We start from the raw sequence: 16,034 nt of genomic DNA on the forward strand, positions 1-16,034 counted from the left end.
CACCCTTCATGTCAGTCCAAATCTTTGTGATCTTGAATCCCACAGACTCGAGCAATTCCTGCCACTGAGATGCTGTGCGCTCCTGGGAAGCCAGGAGTGACATCATGAGCATGTCGACACTGGTTGACTCCCAGGAGGCTTCCGTATCGGAAATCACATTCTCATTAATCAACAACTTGCTGTGTCCGCGTCTCATGGCAGGAGCAAGATTCTTCAGTATCTCACGGCATTTATCGTCGGGCCAGTCATGGAGGATGGAGTGCATAAAGTACGCACTGCACAGATCCGGGAGTTATATTTCGTCTGATGCGAAGCAACAGGGAATCGCCCGTACCCACCTTTTACTGGCTGCTCGGTGAAGAAATTGTGTACCATGGGCTCGATGTACGAAGGAAGTTTCGCTTCTTTGGCGTGCTCAAGCACCTCTGGAAGATCCTGCAGGATCAAGCGTCCAGGTGCATCAGGCCACTTGCGCTTAAACTCGGAAAGATCATGGCCGACGCTCCCGCCAATGTCCACAATAAGCACATCGTCCGGCCCAACGTTGGCGTACAAACTGCGAACATCGTAAAAGTCCATCCAGCTAGGGCGTCCCTGATGGTACGCTGCCATGTGATTGTTGAATTGACGTGCAATCTCCGGATGCTCTTGAAAGTACTCGAAGAAATGGTGATTTGTTCGATAGCCGGCCTGGAATGGACAGTCCTTCGGGTTCGAAGGATTGCGATAGTCAATCCTCTTGAGATAAGCGGGCAAAGAAAGCACGGCTTGGGTGAAAGAATTAGCCCTAGCCAGGAGGTAAGAGAACATGTATTTTGGCGACGGTTCCCAGAAACCTGAATCTTACACGCATGGGTAACTGTCAGCAAACCGCTTCATCGTCATGGTCTGAGCAAAACCGGTGCGGCGGTACTCATTGGGACCGGTCTCAATGATGGTCCCCATGGCGCACAAGTGTTTCATTATACGACTTGATCGAGATTGTTAACGAGACAGACAGCAATGTTGGCAGTTTTGTTTTGGGGTAGCATACTGAGGAGCAACGGCTCAGCACCAGTTGCCTCTGCCAATTCGGCGACGGTCCTTGGCTGGTCATCTCTTGCCAGGACTTTCCACAGGCCCAATTCAACGGCAATCTCGACCGCTGCCAGACATGTGGTCTATTGAACTTGAGCTACAGCTGACGGTAAAGAGTGAGACACGGAGAGGGACATACCGCGGACCAACATTGTCTGGTCATGGCCTCACGTGGAGTCTCCAGGGCATACATCAGTGAACGGACGGTTTCCAAAAGGGCAGACCGTTCCTTCGCATTGGTCAGGTCGACTGATTTCCCGAGGCTGCAGACTTTCTCCAGCAGACCGGGGATCTGCTCAGGGACATTGGGTGAGATGGGGACAGAATGATGGCCGTGCAACTCGGATTCAGCCATGGTGCTCAATCAAGATGGCTCAGGGATGAAGAGCGAGATTTTGCCAGCAGCGAGAACTTGGTGCAACAAAGATTGAAGTTGACTTGAAAAGTGGATGACCGACAATGAAGTCTCTTGCCACTTCCCCTCCGACATGAGCATTTTATAGTCGAGAGTATTGATCCGGCGAAACTCTGAGCGTGCTCAACTCCTAAACTACTGTACCCGGAAGTCCCGCCGAAGTAACGGTATAGACTTTCATCGTCTGCATAACTCGCGGTCAGCATTTCTTCAGTCCCAAACAGCTACCGTAACCATGCCAATTTATATATCTTCATCTCGAGCGATATACCCAGCAGGCTACCTTTGCTTGTGTGCTTATACAGGCCTGCTATGTCCAAAATGTAGACCATACATCTAAGGAAGCAGTGGAAAAACTAGTATGTGTCGAACGTTGAATGCTGAAGATTAGAGTTCTAACCGAGGCGTTCGCTTAATCTCACAACATACTCAAACCCCGCTGCGGAGCGTTCGTGATAAGAAAACTTGGCGTAGGCTATGTAGTTGTTAAGACTATGAAAAAGTTTGAGGTTATTTGTCGCTTCTTGTCGTCTAGTAGTAGGTCTGAGTTGAAAGGTAGCGAATGGTACGAAGTCTCCGAGTTCGGCCCTGCGACTCGTGGAATGATAGTATGCCTCGTATTGTTACCTTGCAGTGGTTGCATTCAATTGCTTACCATACGGGGAGTATTCGCCCTAGATACAGTACTATTATCACTGGAATGTGCCCTCAAGGAAAGCAAGAGTCAATTGTGGAGAGGGCTAAAATCTGGGGAAGTTCGGATACAGTTTGTGCTAGTGTTTAGGTAGGTTAGGCCTACCGCAGCCCTTCCTTTGTCGTCATTGGAGTACTCGGTCTTGAATGCAGACTGCTTCCAGATGGACATGGACTCAAGGGTTCTCACCAGGCATGTCCGGACAGAAACCAAGTGACGTTTTCACTCACAGCACGGGAGGAACCAAGACACACGATCTATCAATACTCGCTGTAGTTGCGTACCATCGACGTCTATCCTCGAGAATTGAGACCGACGGCATTGGCGCAACAGTGGTATCAGAAGTCAAGGTTAGAACCCCTCCCGTTGGACAGCACGGATGTTCGATTTCGCTGAACCGAGGCCGATTAGTAGAGCACTATGCCATTGGAAGGATTTTAGAGCCCCCGCAACAACAATCGGCAGTTGAGAATACAGGACTTCCACCATTTGGTTGATCGGCATGGCCTGTGGACAGAAAGACATTCGATGTTCTGATGCGAAACTATCCCGATGGTCGATAGTACTTAGCGGGGTTTCAGGAGATAACAGCAGCCGAGGATGTTCAGGAACTGCAGCATGCTTATGGAGCGCGACGGTGAATGCGCAATTCATTCTTTCAACTGGCCTTGAGAAATCCAGCAGAAGAATTACCATCTTGTTCGAATGTCCTTTGAGTAAAAGCAACCAACAACACAAAGGTTCCAAAATGTTGACGTTGATCAATTTTCATGTTGCCTGTGGCTGATCCCTAACCTTGGCTGGGGCTGAAATCTTGAAAATCTGATAGGGTGCTGAGTCATCATTCCATCGTTGCTGATTGGCCCTTGTAAAAATAGAGCAACCGGTTGCAGAGTCACGTGTTGCTCCGTCTTCAACGCCAGGTCCAAGGCATCCTGTCAGGTTGTCCACTAGGAATGTTATCCTTTGTCCTCACCGTCCACTGAGCGATTCATCGTCGAGTCGACTCGAGGCATAGTTATACCTGCTTCTTGATTTCGCATCTTTTGTTCGTTCCGTGGTTTCGTCTTCTCAGAGACCGTTCCTGAGCGTGGACGCGCGTTCTTCCGCTCTACCAACCGTCGAATCTTTCTGCGTCCCGTCCATCCAGAAAAAATCATCAGGATGTCCGAGCGTGAGCCTCCGTATGATCCCTACATCCCGTCGGGCAGCTCTGGCGGTAATGCTGCCCCGAGCGGTAACCAGAGAACAGCCGCCTTGCAAGCAGTACGTCGCACCACCTGACCCATCGCCTTCACTCCAACGACACCAATTGCTTCCTCGCCAGATGCGGTGTCTTTTCGCTTCAGCAGAATGTTCTGACTTGGGTTTACATAGCAAATCGATGACACCGTTGGTGTGATGCGTGAAAATATCAACAAGGTTTCCCAACGTGGCGAACGCCTCGACGCCCTGCAAGACAAGACCGACAACCTGGCTGTTTCCGCTCAGGGATTCCGCCGGGGTGCGAATCGGGTACGGAAACAAATGTGGTGGAAGGACATGAAGATGCGCGTTTGTCTGATTGCTGTCATCATCATCTTGATTGTTGTCATCGTCGTTCCAGCTGGTGCGTTCTTCCTTTGTTTTGCCGTCGAAGAGCAAGTCACTGACATTTATTCTTGTTGTAGTCATCGCGACCAAGAAATAATCTCGGCAGCCTCTGACTCGTCTGCGCGACGTCATTTCCTTGGGCCTGGTTCGTCTCCGATGCCTAGAAGTTCGGTGCGGCGCGACGACATTGTGCTAGTAGCCGAAAAGTGTTCCTTTGCGCCTTCTTTGTGGAATGGTGACGTGTCGTTCGGCGTACTGTGAATCCCCTGACGACTCCTTTCCGCTCGGTCCTCTCGCGTCGTGCAAAGCGACATGTTCTCTGGATGAGTTACGGCATATGGCTTGTTGAGGGCTTGAGTTTTGTGTGTAAATGATACTCTGGCGATTCGTCCTTGTTTGATTATGTTCATTGTCTTGCGTATTTATTATTGTGTGCACACTTTTATTCTAATGACAAGCCACCCGTGGTGGAATATCCGGCCATTGTCATTCCTGCTCAGTTTGTCCAGACCGTTGATGCTGATTTTGCTGTGGTTTCACTCTATCTTTCATTAACCTAGTCGAGAAAAGCCACCGTATTTCAGAAAGCTCTCCGTACGGTGTACACGGTGTACCCTGTGAGCATTCCAAAGGCCTTTGATCCAATGAGGTTGATGGCTGCAGGGCCACTTCTTGCGCTCCGAAGGTCGGAGCCCTGATAGCCGAAGTGGTGTCTTTTCAAGTCCCTGAATTGAGTCTGATTGGGGCCACAAGCACACAGTCCCGCTCAATTTTGATCAGATAAGATTATCAAATCCTCTGTAAAGCACCGGCAGCGTTCAATGTGATTCTGGGATGTCTTGTACTGTGCCCATTGACGCCGAGCGTCGCAGTGTTCGGACCTCGAGATCTCGCGTAGTCTGCCATAGAAAACGACTAGGTATTCGATTTGATTCAACGAAGGACCATTTTCTGGGAGTTATATTGTACCTTGTTCGTCAGCCAGCCATCATGTGCACGTTCAAGCTGGTGGTGCATTCGCTCGGAAAGGACTCCGTAATGGAGAAGCCGATCATATTGTGTGTCAATACTCGTGCCATTCTTGATACGGTGCGTTGATCTTGTACTGTACTGTAATTACTGTACGATAAGAGAGTAATGCGCTCTGATAACGGCCACCGCTCGGCCAAGCAGCAAGTTCAGATAGACATCCTTACGAATCAGAGGGTGGCAAGATGAAGCCGTGTGTTTGTTTGGAAAATGAACAAACTTCTGAGAAGGCTTGCATGTAGCGACTGCGATACTGATGGAAAGATCAATCAGATATCACTTTTTGAACGCATCTGTCATGGGACCACTGAAATATTTCGACTACTGTATTGAATCAAACGCTGCAGGGTAATTACCGTACCATACACCTCCGACACCGCCGGGAAATGATGGTCATTTCGCGGGACGGAAAAGTCTAAAAAAAAAGCTCTCAGGAACAGAAAATTTATGTAAATCCCTCCCATTTCTCCTCCTTGAGTCAATTCAACCATCATTCTTCCAGTCCGTGAAGCATTCCGACCTCACTGCTGACTGGACCGAGTTTGTGAGGCTTCTGGGCCCTGCAATTGAGAGCTGCCGCATGCTTGTCCACAACATGCTTGCATTTCGCCCTGCTGTGCGGAGGCCTGTGGTGACTCAGTCACTGCGTGCTGCCTCCGCACCGCAGGCCCTCGCCTCTCGCGCAATGCTCGTGCGATCTTCCCATGCCACGCGCGCACTGTCGGCGTCGCGAATTCGGGCATACTCCCGTCCGCCCGATTCCCAGCTCTCCGCCACCCGGTCGACAGTCGTTCAACTGTTGAGCAACATCGGCTCCAAGCGCGAAGTCCAGCAGTACCTCTCTCACTTCACCTCCGTCTCTTCGCAGCAGTTTGCCGTGATCAAGGTCGGCGGCGCCATCATTACGGAACACCTGCAGACGCTGTCGTCGGCGCTCGCCTTCCTGAACCATGTCGGCCTCTATCCCGTCGTCGTTCACGGCGCCGGGCCGCAGCTCAACAAGATGCTGGAAGAAGCCGGCGTGGAGCCCCATTTTGAGGACGGCATCCGTGTGACCGACGGGAAGACCTTATCGCTGGCTCGAAAGCTCTTCCTGGAGGAAAACCTTAAGTTGGTCGAGGAATTGGAGAACATGGGCGTCCGCGCTCGTCCCATTACCACCGGCGTCTTCACCGCCGACTACCTGGACAAGGAGAAGTACAAATTGGTGGGCAAGATCAACAAGGTGGACAAGAGACCAATCGAGGCAGCCATTGAAGCCGGCTGTCTTCCCATCCTGACCTCCATGGCCGAGACTCCCGAGGGCCAGGTCCTCAACGTCAATGCTGACGTCGCTGCAGGCGAACTTGCCCGTGCGCTCCAGCCGCTGAAGATTGTTTACCTTGCTGAGAAGGGTGGCCTATTCAATGGCGACACCGGCGAGAAGATTTCCGTCATCAACCTGGACGAAGAGTACGATCATCTCATGAAGCAGTGGTGGGTGCGACACGGCACCCGGCTCAAGATCAAGGAAATGCGCGAGCTTCTCAATGATCTCCCACGCACCTCGAGCGTGGCCATCATCCATCCCGCCGATCTTCAGAAGGAGCTCTTCACCGATTCTGGGGCCGGCACCTTGATCCGGCGGGGAAGCAAGCTGAACGTCAAGTCTTCCTTGTCGGAATTCGAGGATATCAAAGCCTTTAAGGATGTTCTTGTTCGAGACCGTGAGGGCTTGGATGCGCGGGCCACGGTGGACCGATACGTGGAGGGTCTCAAGGAGCGTCCCTTCAAGGCCTACTTCGACGATCCCATGGAGGCACTGGCCGTCGTGCTGCCTCCGAATAAGGACTCTGCCTTTGCTCACCTGGCCACCTTCACCATCACCAAGTCCGGGTGGCTGACTAACGTGGCCGACAATGTTTTCACTGCCATCAAGAAGGATTTCCCGAAGCTGGTTTGGACGGTCAAGGCCGATGACGAGAACCTGACCTGGTTCTTTGACAAGGCCGACGGCAGCCTGTCCCGTGATGGCGATGTTCTCTTCTGGTATGGCTTGGAAGGCGGCGAGGAGGTCAAGCAACTGGTGCTGGAGTTCACCAAGCATGGTCGGCAGATGTTCGGAGACTACAATCTGGAGGCGAGGCTCCACCGTGCGGCCCAGGCAGCTCTGAACGCCAGCGGCACTGCCGGTCTGGGCGCTCAGCAGCAACGCAGCTATGCAACTCTCGCAGCTCCGAATGCCCTGTGTGCCGCTCGCCGACAGGCCCCCGCGATCTTCGGCAGTTCTCGCCGATATTACAGTACCAACCCTAATCCACCGCTGGGTGAGAAGAACGTATCCAACACCCAGCCCTCTCGGGTCGCCCTGATTGGAGCCCGCGGGTATACCGGCCAGGCCCTGATCAACCTTCTGAATGGCCACCCGTACATGGACCTGAGACACGTCTCGTCGCGGGAGCTGGCTGGGAAGAAGCTGCAGGGCTATACCAAACGAGAAATTATCTACGAGAATCTGACACCCGAGGATGTTCGGCGAATGGCCGCGAATGGTGACATTGACTGCTGGGTAATGGCACTGCCCAATGGCGTCTGCAAGCCTTACGTGGACGCGGTGGACCAGGGTGCGGAAAAAGGCTCCGTTATCGTCGATCTGAGCGCCGACTACCGATTTGATCCCAACTGGACCTACGGTCTTCCTGAGCTGGTCAATCGATCCGAGATTGCGCGAGCCACGCGCATTGCCAACCCCGGTTGCTATGCCACTGCCGCTCAGCTGGGTATCGCGCCCTTGCTCAAGTACCTCGGTGGCCAGCCGACCGTCTTCGGTGTCTCGGGATACTCCGGCGCCGGTACCAAGCCGAGTCCCAAGAATGATGTCAACCTTCTTACGAACAACATCATGCCCTACAGTCTGACTGACCATATCCATGAACGGGAGATTAGCTCGCAGTTGGAAACCAACGTTGCCTTCATTCCCCATGTGGCGGTCTGGTTCCAGGGCATTCACGTAAGTTCTGGTCTCATGAGTACCCTCCAAAAGAGTGACTAAGCGCATTCCTTGTAGCACACCATCAGCATGCCTCTCAAGGAGGAGATGACGTCGCGGGACATCCGCAACATTTACCAGGACCGGTATGCCGGCGAAAAACTGGTCAAGATCGTTGGTGAGGCGCCTCTGGTGAAGAACATCGCCGGACGACACGGAGTGGAGATTGGAGGATTTGCCGTGCACTCCAGCGGCAAGCGGGTGGTGGTTTGCGCAACAATTGACAACCTGCTCAAGGGCGCTGCTACTCAATGCTTGCGTAAGTTGTCCATCTTTCTCCATCCCTGACCTCCGTTGACTAACCGGTTCTCTTCGCAGAAAACATGAACCTTGCCCTCGGTTACTCCGAGTACGAGGGGATTCCGCTCGAATAGACGTTGTTTTCTATACATAGCTGTGCTACATGACTGTAAAAACGCTTCAGAGCTTTGTTTGCGATAGAGATGTGTCGTTATCGGTTGGGGCAAAGATTACAGGCTTCTGTCCATGGTCGGTCTCGGTTGATCTACAGTGTTTTACGTTGTGGTTGCATGATTGTTCGATGTGTTCATACCCGGGGACTATCAGATTTGGTTTTTCTGTGAAGTTCTGGAGTTCTGTCCATTACTGGCAGCCAAGGAGCTGCTCCATTAACTCCCGCGTTGCCCGCCCCCCCTACCAAGCGGGCAACTGGTGGTCATCTGGCCGAATGCCCGTTCCTTCCTCATCTGATCCTCCTCCAGGCTCTCTGTGCAACTCCGACCATGCCAGAGGGGAACATGACCTGCTTGCACCATTCTCTGCTTCGACATCCCTCTCGTACCTCTCGTAGCCGCGCAGGCTCTGTTCTACCCATCGTAGTCGCTTTTGCAGCTCGTCTCGCCCCGGGCAGATTCCGTCATGTTCTACAGTCACGAGAGTACGTGGGTGTCTTACCCGTGCCTTCCCTGTTGGTAACCGAGTGCTCACGTTCTTTCCTCGACAAGTCCTGACCTCTGAGAATCACGGGGTGGCGACAATATGGTATGTGCTTCCTCCTCTTCTCCTCCTACAACTAGATCTTGGGGAGGCCTTTTTTTGGACTCCCCGGAGCATCTCTTTGGTTTCTTTGGGTTAATTGGAACTCTCTTGGACCAGGCTGGTCGCCACCCTGGGCCCGCGGGCCACATCCAAGAAGATCAGCAGAAAGACCATCCTCGGGGTGGACGTCCCGAGAGCCTGCGACGCCATCATGAATCCCGAAGCGCCAATGGCGCTCCGCCTGCAGGGGAATCTTCTGTAAGTGTGACGGACAGCACAGCAGTTCATGGTGTGTTATTGATGCCCTGCTACCCGCAGCTACGGGGTTACCAGGGTGTACAGTCGCCAATGCATGTATGCTCTCACCGACGTGCAATCCATGCTGGATCGCATGAAGAACGCCCTGCGGATTGTCCACGGGCGCGGCTTGGATCCGGATGCCGGCAAGGCTAGGTATGAACCCATGTTCTTTTGCGCGAATCTCGCCTGGCTGATATCTGCAGGCCAGACGAACTTATCGTCCCGTACGATCCAAGCTTCATTCCTGAAATCAGCCTTCCGGGACCACACCTCGATCTGGTTCAGAAGGATGCCAGCGTCAAGATTGACTTACATCCATCAAGTCTTCTCTCGTCTCATTTTAGTACTTCTAGTCATTCTTATACGGGTCTGAATCCTCCCCAGCTCGACGTGTCGTCGTCGAGTCTGGGAGGAGATATCGGCAGATTTGCCCTGGCCAGTGACAATCTCAGTCCCACAACTGGCCTTCGGTCGGCTGTTGAGGACGGAGGTGTGCTTCTGCAGCCTGACTTTGATTTCGACGAGGAGGGTAATATTGTTGACCTTGCCATGGGCGAGAGTTCAAACCCGCAGCCAGACAATCTGGCAGCGCAGGATCAAGGGAATATCATGGGTCAAGAGCGGCACCAGCCAGAGGTAGGTAGCGTAAATTGCTAGGTCAGAGGTCGATATCTAATTCATGCTCAGAAAACCACGGAACCAGCCGCTGAGCCTATGGCTCTGGACGAGGATGAGATTCTCCTGGTTGGTGAAGCGGAAAATCCCATCCGTCCTCAGACTCAAGCTCCAGAGGGTCACCGGCATGACTCCGATGTAGGTGATGGCCATGCTGCTCCTGCACTCCCAACCTCTGCTGCGAATCGCAAGATTTCACGCAATTTGGGAATGGATGTCCATACACAGATTAGTAACGCGGAGCTGGCGAGGTGGAATGAAGAGTACCTGAGCAACATGTCGAATGCCTCAACGCAAAAGAAGCACCACAGGGATACGACCCAAGCCAAAAAGAATGCCTTGTCCTGGGTCATCGGGCGAGGAATTGGTTCTGTTGGTTTGAGTCTGGGGTTGTTTCGAGCAGATCATCCTCTGCAGTCCTTCTGCAGCGAGCAGCTGCTGGAAGCACTGGCCGGGGAGTACGGGCATGGCTCGCCAGATCGGAAGCGCCGCTTCGATGATGACGGCGGTCATGAAGATGGCGAGCGGCGCGTTCGAGCTCGCAGTGAACCTGAGCTGGAGCTTGCACGTGGCGATGAGCCAGGGCTAGCGTATGATGAAGGTGTCCTGCAAAACGAGGTACTGCGCCGCGTATTTTCGGTGCGAAAAGAAACCAAGACTTACGATCAGTTAGGAAGTAGAACTCGGCCGCGAAGCGCCAGCTTCGCTTCATGACGATACGTCCTCTCAGATGCCATGGAACATCACTGCTTCCCTGCAAAACTCACTTGCCGGCTCGTCGAGTGTTCCTCGTCCGTTTGACAGCCTCGACTATCACACTCGCCCGGCGTTCGGAACACTCGGCAGGCACGGTGTCCGTTACCCTAGTTCAAGTCCTTTGGCAAGACGGAGTGTACCATTGGACCGCCTTACATACGACAGACTCAGTAGCTTGTCCCTTGGCCATTTTGACGATTTAGGTTCGTCTGCGGACCAGGACGAATTTGTACCTGATGCCGATCACAGTGCCTTTGCAGACGATCACGGTGTCAATCGTTCTGGGCAGGCGGATATTCAAGATTCTCTGCAGGAGATGAGCCAGGCCGATCGGAATTTTCTTGATTTCGTCATTCAGCGCATCCAAGCTGACGGTAAAGATATCGCGTCCCATAGTGGAAGCGCAGATGCCATCACGTTCACCGCGCTTCTGCCACCTGACTCGACGAGCCGCACCGTGGCTACGCAAGCCTTGATGCATGTGCTTACGCTTGCAATGAGCGGCCATGTCGCCGTTTCACAGAGTGCGGAAATTGTCGATCCCTGCACTTTGGGCGACATGGGAGACATTTATCTGACGATGCCGGCAGCGGAGCCTTGATGTTGAGTCTCGTTGATCCTGACGCCAACATCATAATATCTCAGGCTGACTATACTCGATCTTAGAAGATGTAACTTATCATTATCTATCGGCCATGTAGTTAGCATCTATCAATATGCAACATCATACTCGTACCCATGAAATTTCCTCGAATGCTTTGAAAGTAGAGAACTGGTCGGTACCTCTGGCCTGGTTACAGTACGGAGTAGGTATTCAAAGAAGTATTGAACACGTACGGATACTGATACTGTTCTGTATCGGGCAGGTTACGTTACCAAGGAGTTGTTCGAGCATGCTGACAATACGAAGTATGCGACCCGTTCTATGTATTTTACAAGTTGGATAGTACGTAACAGCGCGACGTCGCGACTGCGACTTCGACACCGGCGTACGACCACTCCCTACAAGAGCGCAAGCAAATCCAGTTGATTACGAGCTGCCGTTCAGAGTGAACACTGATTCTGGTCATGCCAGTTGTTAAGTGTCAATGTGGCTGACGACTCGTGTTCCAACTTTTCCAGTCTTGAGGGCCGTGTCATTGGCCCGTCAGTCTTACGCAACATCGGGCCGATGACTCGTTTTCCCTCCGTGCACCCGTGCTTCGCACAGTTCGCATTTCAGTCTTTCTTTTTTTTACATTTGACTCCGCTTGGTCGGTCGATCGTCATTGGCAAAGCGCGTGCCCGGCCAAGGAAAGCAACTTGGATATGCCTGACACCGTCTGGGCTTTGATTCGTTGGGGCCGTTGAGAACCCAGAGCATCCAGCGGTCGCCGGATTCGGGAGGGGGAAATGGACTCTGCCTACATGACAAAAAGAGACGCGCTCGATCGTTGCTTCGCGGTGTACTCGTAAGATGTCTCATGCGTATACTTTCTCGATGAAATACAGAGTTCCTGAAGGCGTGAAAATACCGTTAGAGAGGAAGGGTGGTCCTCCGTACGGAGTACAGTATACTACAGTTCTCAGCTGTGAGTTCCTCGGTATGGAGCCTCCTAATATGGTTAGTGCATTGATGACTAAGCCCAGATCACCAAATGATTGGCTCCAATAGAACCCACTGCGGCAAATCTCGCGTGACATGCGGGATGAAAATTACGCTGACGCTGTTGTTCGCTTGCGTAACTTAACTGGTCTTGTCCCCGTCTCGTTCCGTCTTGGTCCGCACCTCTTTTTTTTTCCCCCATCCCTCCTCTTTTTGAATCACGCCTCGCGCCCCTTCGCAGGTTTCTTCGTCAAGCCTGGTCAGCAAGGAACGTCTTTCATCTTTTTTTTTCTTTGGTTTCGATCGCATCGTGCTGCTGGTTTCTGTGACACACAACAGTCATCATGGGTCGCACAGTTGACCAGGAAGTCCACGCGGCCTTTGTTGAGTTTCGCGCCAAGGAAGACGATAAGGTGAGTTGTCGTGTGTTCTCGAAATCCGTATTTCCTGTACCTTGGGTATTCTGGGTGTTTTAATACCCAAGGCTCAGAACAACAATCCACTCCCGTTCAATCGATGGCCGTCAGTACTGACAAAACGAGTAGTGTCTTTCGGTGCAATGCATTTATTGCCAGCAGATCCGCGCCAAAAACACTTCGCGTCAGAAACAGCACTTGCTAGAATGCCCTGGCCTCCGCGGGCAGCAGGCGGCTCAGCAACAAGCCGCGGCCGCCGGTGCCGGTGGCATTGGCGCACCTAACTACTCTGCCACCCCGAATGCTCCAGGCTCGGCTGCCCATGCTGGCCCCGGTGCAGCGGGCAATCCGATGGGCAGCCCCAACGGCCCTCTGATGGGCAATGGCGTCAACCCGCACACGCCCATGCAGACGCCGATGCAGGCACTGCAGAACCGACCCCAGCTGCCAAACTCTGCTGGCGGTGGAAGCGTGAGTGGTACGCCCGTTCCTCAGCAGCGCTCTCACAAGAAGGCGAAACACAATCCTTCGAATCTACCTGCCCCTCCTCTGGATGATGTCCATGCCGCGTTCGTCGAGTTCCGTGCGAAGGAAGAAGACAAGGTCGGTACTGGACTGTCCAAGTCATGTGTACACACATTCGGCTGACATTCACATCAGTGCCTGTCCGTACAATGTATCTACTGTCAGCAAGTGCGCGCTAAAAATACCAGTCGGCAACGCCAGCACCTGCTGGAGTGCCCCAACTATCTGAATGTCATGAAAGACTCCATCCCTGCCAATAACCTCCTCCACACCTTCCCCGAGGGAGACATCGCGCGGTCGCTGCAGCTGCCGGCGCCCTCGCTGGAGCTTGATTTCCGGATGAGCATCAAGGTCAATCCGCGCGTCTCCGTGGGGAATTCTCTGGTGGGCCAGCGGGACTGGGTCACCTTTGTGGGTGGGCAATGGGCCGGCCGATGGGCCAAGGGTGTTGTCTTGGTATGTATCAATCAAGCCCCCAACCTTAGGCCTTTGTGAGGGCAGTGACTAACAAGATTTTACCTCTTTTAGCCCGGTGGACAAGATTCGCAGCTTGTTGTCAAGGAAGGGTCGACTCGGATCGACGCCAACTACGTCCTGCAGACCGCTGACGAGCAGCCAGCCTACATCGTGGTCAAGACTCAAGGCTGGCTGACGGGTTCCAAGGACGTGCTGGACAAGCTCAACGACCCGAATGTCGTCGACACGATCAACCCATCGACATACAAGTACCGCGTGACGCTCCAGATGGAGACCGGTGACGAGCGCTATGCGTTTGTCAACACGCTAGTCTGGGTGGGCAGCGGCTGCCGTCGCAATCAAGAAAGTAAGTCATCTGTTCCACAACTTCGATACAAGTGTCGACATTTGCTAACAAAATGTGAAGCTATCATTGATGCGTTCCGCGTCAACTAATTCATGCCTCTTATATATCTGGGATATCGTCTGTTTTCGGTTGATTTCTTTTACTTTGGGCGTGTTGGGGTTCATTACTTTGGTGACGAGCAACAAAATCATCTTTTTCTCGCAATGGACATGGTGACTGGTTGTGTTTTTTTTTTTTTTTTTAGGGTTTTGTTTTCATACATTAATTGGATGATGTCTGGTATTACATGAGAATCAACAAGTACGGAGTATGTATGGGTATGTCATGTTCGTACCGGTACTTTACCAGATGTACCGCCTGCTGTCATTTGTTGGTATTGGTATTGATTAGTTACTGCATACAAGCGAACTCATTGTCACACAGGTTGCAGTATATACTCCGTAACAGAGTTGTATTGTACTTGTATCACTACACTCATGTACTCGTACACCGTAGTCCGTACTCGTGCTCTCCTGTACGGAGTACTCCGTAAATTTCCCTTTGAAATTACCACATGTATGTAGTTGCTCCTTTACGCCGTACCTACTCGATCAGTACGAGACTTTCAGACTTGTATGAACTGGGTCACACACTCTGTATGTATCAAAAGGGTGCTTCCTCCTCCAGAAGAGTTAAAAATTCTAACTACTCCGTAGTCGGTCCCAGTCCATCGGTAGTGCAAGGTTCAGAGAACATGATGCCAAGTCTTATACCTACACGACTACGATTCATTCGTACGATTGATGATTGCAGGATTCCGACTCTTTATAAGATTTTTGATTTTATGATTTCCCTTCTTCTAATACAGGAACCTCTGTCGCTTCATCCACTACTCTTGTTGCAGTGTCTGCGTCCTCGCCAGCAGCAGCAGCAGCAGCAGCGGGAGCAGCGGCGGCGGGCGAAGAAGGAAGGTTATTATGTCCCCGACTTGCTCGCCGGAGGTGCTGGAAGCCATGAGCGGACATGTTTAGGACCTTTTTCACAGCGCCCGTGACGCCTCCGCCTCCGCCTCCACCTCCACCGTCATGATTGCTGAAACTGCCTTTGCGTAGTTTGTTGCCGGGTGGATGATGATGATGATGATGATGATGATGATGATGATGGTGATGGTGATGGTGAGGGGCTGTGGTTGCTCCGGCGGCGGTCCTTCGCGCCGCCATGTTTGATGGTGGCATATCGGCGGGTGTTGGCTTCGGCGGCCAGTTCCCGTCCGCTTTCCACCCGGCGACAATCGCGCGGGTCATGTCGGCGAGGTTGATGGGGATGCTCGGCGTGAGCCCTTGCACGACGACCTTGCTATAGATGGAAGGGTAGAGGGCAGGTGTGATGGCTTGGCGGACGGGGTGCGTACTGGGGAGGAACGGCCGCATGACCGGCACGACCGGGTCGTCCGGGTCGGCCTCGGTGACGGAGGCGGCGATGGAGATGTCTTGTTCTGTGGTCGGGTCATCCGACGGGGACAAGGATTTCGAGTTCGCCGTGAGGGTGAGGTCTTGGAGGGGTTCTGTCGGTGCTTGCGGCGAGGGTGAACTTTGCTGCTCTTGTTGACCGCGCTCTTGCGAAGCCTGTACCGAGTCCACCGGAATCGAAATCTCCCGCCGCTTCCGCGCCCCCGTCCATGCATCTCGCCGTTCCATGAAGAACCGTAGTCCCGGGTTCCAACTCATTTCCTCCTCCAGCTTCGCACGCTGCCTGCGCCTGCGTTCCTGTTTGCCCGTCTTTCGCGCTGGTTCGGGGTACGCCGACGAGCCCTCCACGGCCGCGGGTTCAAAGTCCGTGTCGGAATCCCCTAGCTCGCGCAGACGCCACCCGGCGACTTCCCTGGGTGGTTCCCTCGTCACTGCCGCCACGGCCGCATCAATCGCTGCATTCGTCGAGGATGCACCATCTAGCTGCTCTTCTTCCCCCCGGTTTGGTTGTTCCGGGTCTTGATCGTGGTCCCCCGACGCAGTAAACAGCCCCGGGGGAGGATCGTACTCCCAGTCATTCCGCACGACCTCACGGACATACCGCCTTGCTTCTCGAATTCCCGCGTCGCGACTCTCTGCTGCCATTCCTGCTGTGGATACTGATCGGCGAT

General features: G+C 53.1%; 7 protein-coding genes across 7 annotated transcripts; 6 read left to right on the forward strand and 1 right to left on the reverse strand.

Moving 5' to 3' along the window:
• Nucleotides 1-104: 104 nt before the first annotated feature.
• Nucleotides 105-935, forward strand: VTN31DRAFT_7014 (uncharacterized protein; the record flags this gene model as incomplete). Its single annotated transcript, XM_069407689.1, has 3 exons — nt 105-268; nt 321-798; nt 867-935. 3 exons carry the CDS (start codon nt 105-107, stop codon nt 933-935), a joined length of 711 nt encoding a protein of 236 aa, XP_069258317.1.
• Nucleotides 936-3,350: 2,415 nt separating this feature from the next.
• VTN31DRAFT_7015 (uncharacterized protein) lies at nt 3,351-3,876 on the forward strand (the record flags this gene model as incomplete). Its single annotated transcript, XM_069407690.1, has 3 exons — nt 3,351-3,452; nt 3,564-3,795; nt 3,857-3,876. The coding sequence occupies 3 exons, from the start codon at nt 3,351-3,353 to the stop codon at nt 3,874-3,876; spliced, it is 354 nt and encodes a 117-aa protein (XP_069258318.1).
• A 1,512-nt stretch (nt 3,877-5,388) lies between these two features.
• VTN31DRAFT_7016 (uncharacterized protein) lies at nt 5,389-8,210 on the forward strand (the record flags this gene model as incomplete). The annotated part of the gene is made up of 3 exons (XM_069407691.1): nt 5,389-7,797; nt 7,855-8,095; nt 8,155-8,210. 3 exons carry the CDS (start codon nt 5,389-5,391, stop codon nt 8,208-8,210), a joined length of 2,706 nt encoding a protein of 901 aa, XP_069258319.1.
• Nucleotides 8,211-8,835: 625 nt separating this feature from the next.
• On the forward strand, nt 8,836-9,288 carry VTN31DRAFT_7017 (uncharacterized protein; the record flags this gene model as incomplete). The annotated part of the gene is made up of 1 exon (XM_069407692.1): nt 8,836-9,288. One exon carries the CDS (start codon nt 8,836-8,838, stop codon nt 9,286-9,288), a length of 453 nt encoding a protein of 150 aa, XP_069258320.1.
• Nucleotides 9,289-9,849: 561 nt separating this feature from the next.
• VTN31DRAFT_7018 (uncharacterized protein) lies at nt 9,850-10,524 on the forward strand (the record flags this gene model as incomplete). The annotated part of the gene is made up of 1 exon (XM_069407693.1): nt 9,850-10,524. The coding sequence occupies one exon, from the start codon at nt 9,850-9,852 to the stop codon at nt 10,522-10,524; it is 675 nt and encodes a 224-aa protein (XP_069258321.1).
• Nucleotides 10,525-12,495: 1,971 nt separating this feature from the next.
• On the forward strand, nt 12,496-14,004 carry VTN31DRAFT_7019 (uncharacterized protein; the record flags this gene model as incomplete). The annotated part of the gene is made up of 5 exons (XM_069407694.1): nt 12,496-12,564; nt 12,697-13,170; nt 13,228-13,548; nt 13,621-13,915; nt 13,976-14,004. The coding sequence occupies 5 exons, from the start codon at nt 12,496-12,498 to the stop codon at nt 14,002-14,004; spliced, it is 1,188 nt and encodes a 395-aa protein (XP_069258322.1).
• A 732-nt stretch (nt 14,005-14,736) lies between these two features.
• On the reverse strand, nt 14,737-16,008 carry VTN31DRAFT_7020 (uncharacterized protein; the record flags this gene model as incomplete). Its single annotated transcript, XM_069407696.1, has 1 exon — nt 14,737-16,008. One exon carries the CDS (start codon nt 16,006-16,008, stop codon nt 14,737-14,739), a length of 1,272 nt encoding a protein of 423 aa, XP_069258323.1.
• Between the last annotated feature and the right edge of the window lie 26 nt (nt 16,009-16,034).

This window comes from Thermomyces dupontii, assembly GCF_041956625.1.
Source record: "Thermomyces dupontii strain NRRL 2155 unplaced genomic scaffold VTN31scaffold_8, whole genome shotgun sequence".
Classification (NCBI taxonomy): Eukaryota; Fungi; Ascomycota; class Eurotiomycetes; order Eurotiales; family Trichocomaceae; genus Thermomyces; species Thermomyces dupontii.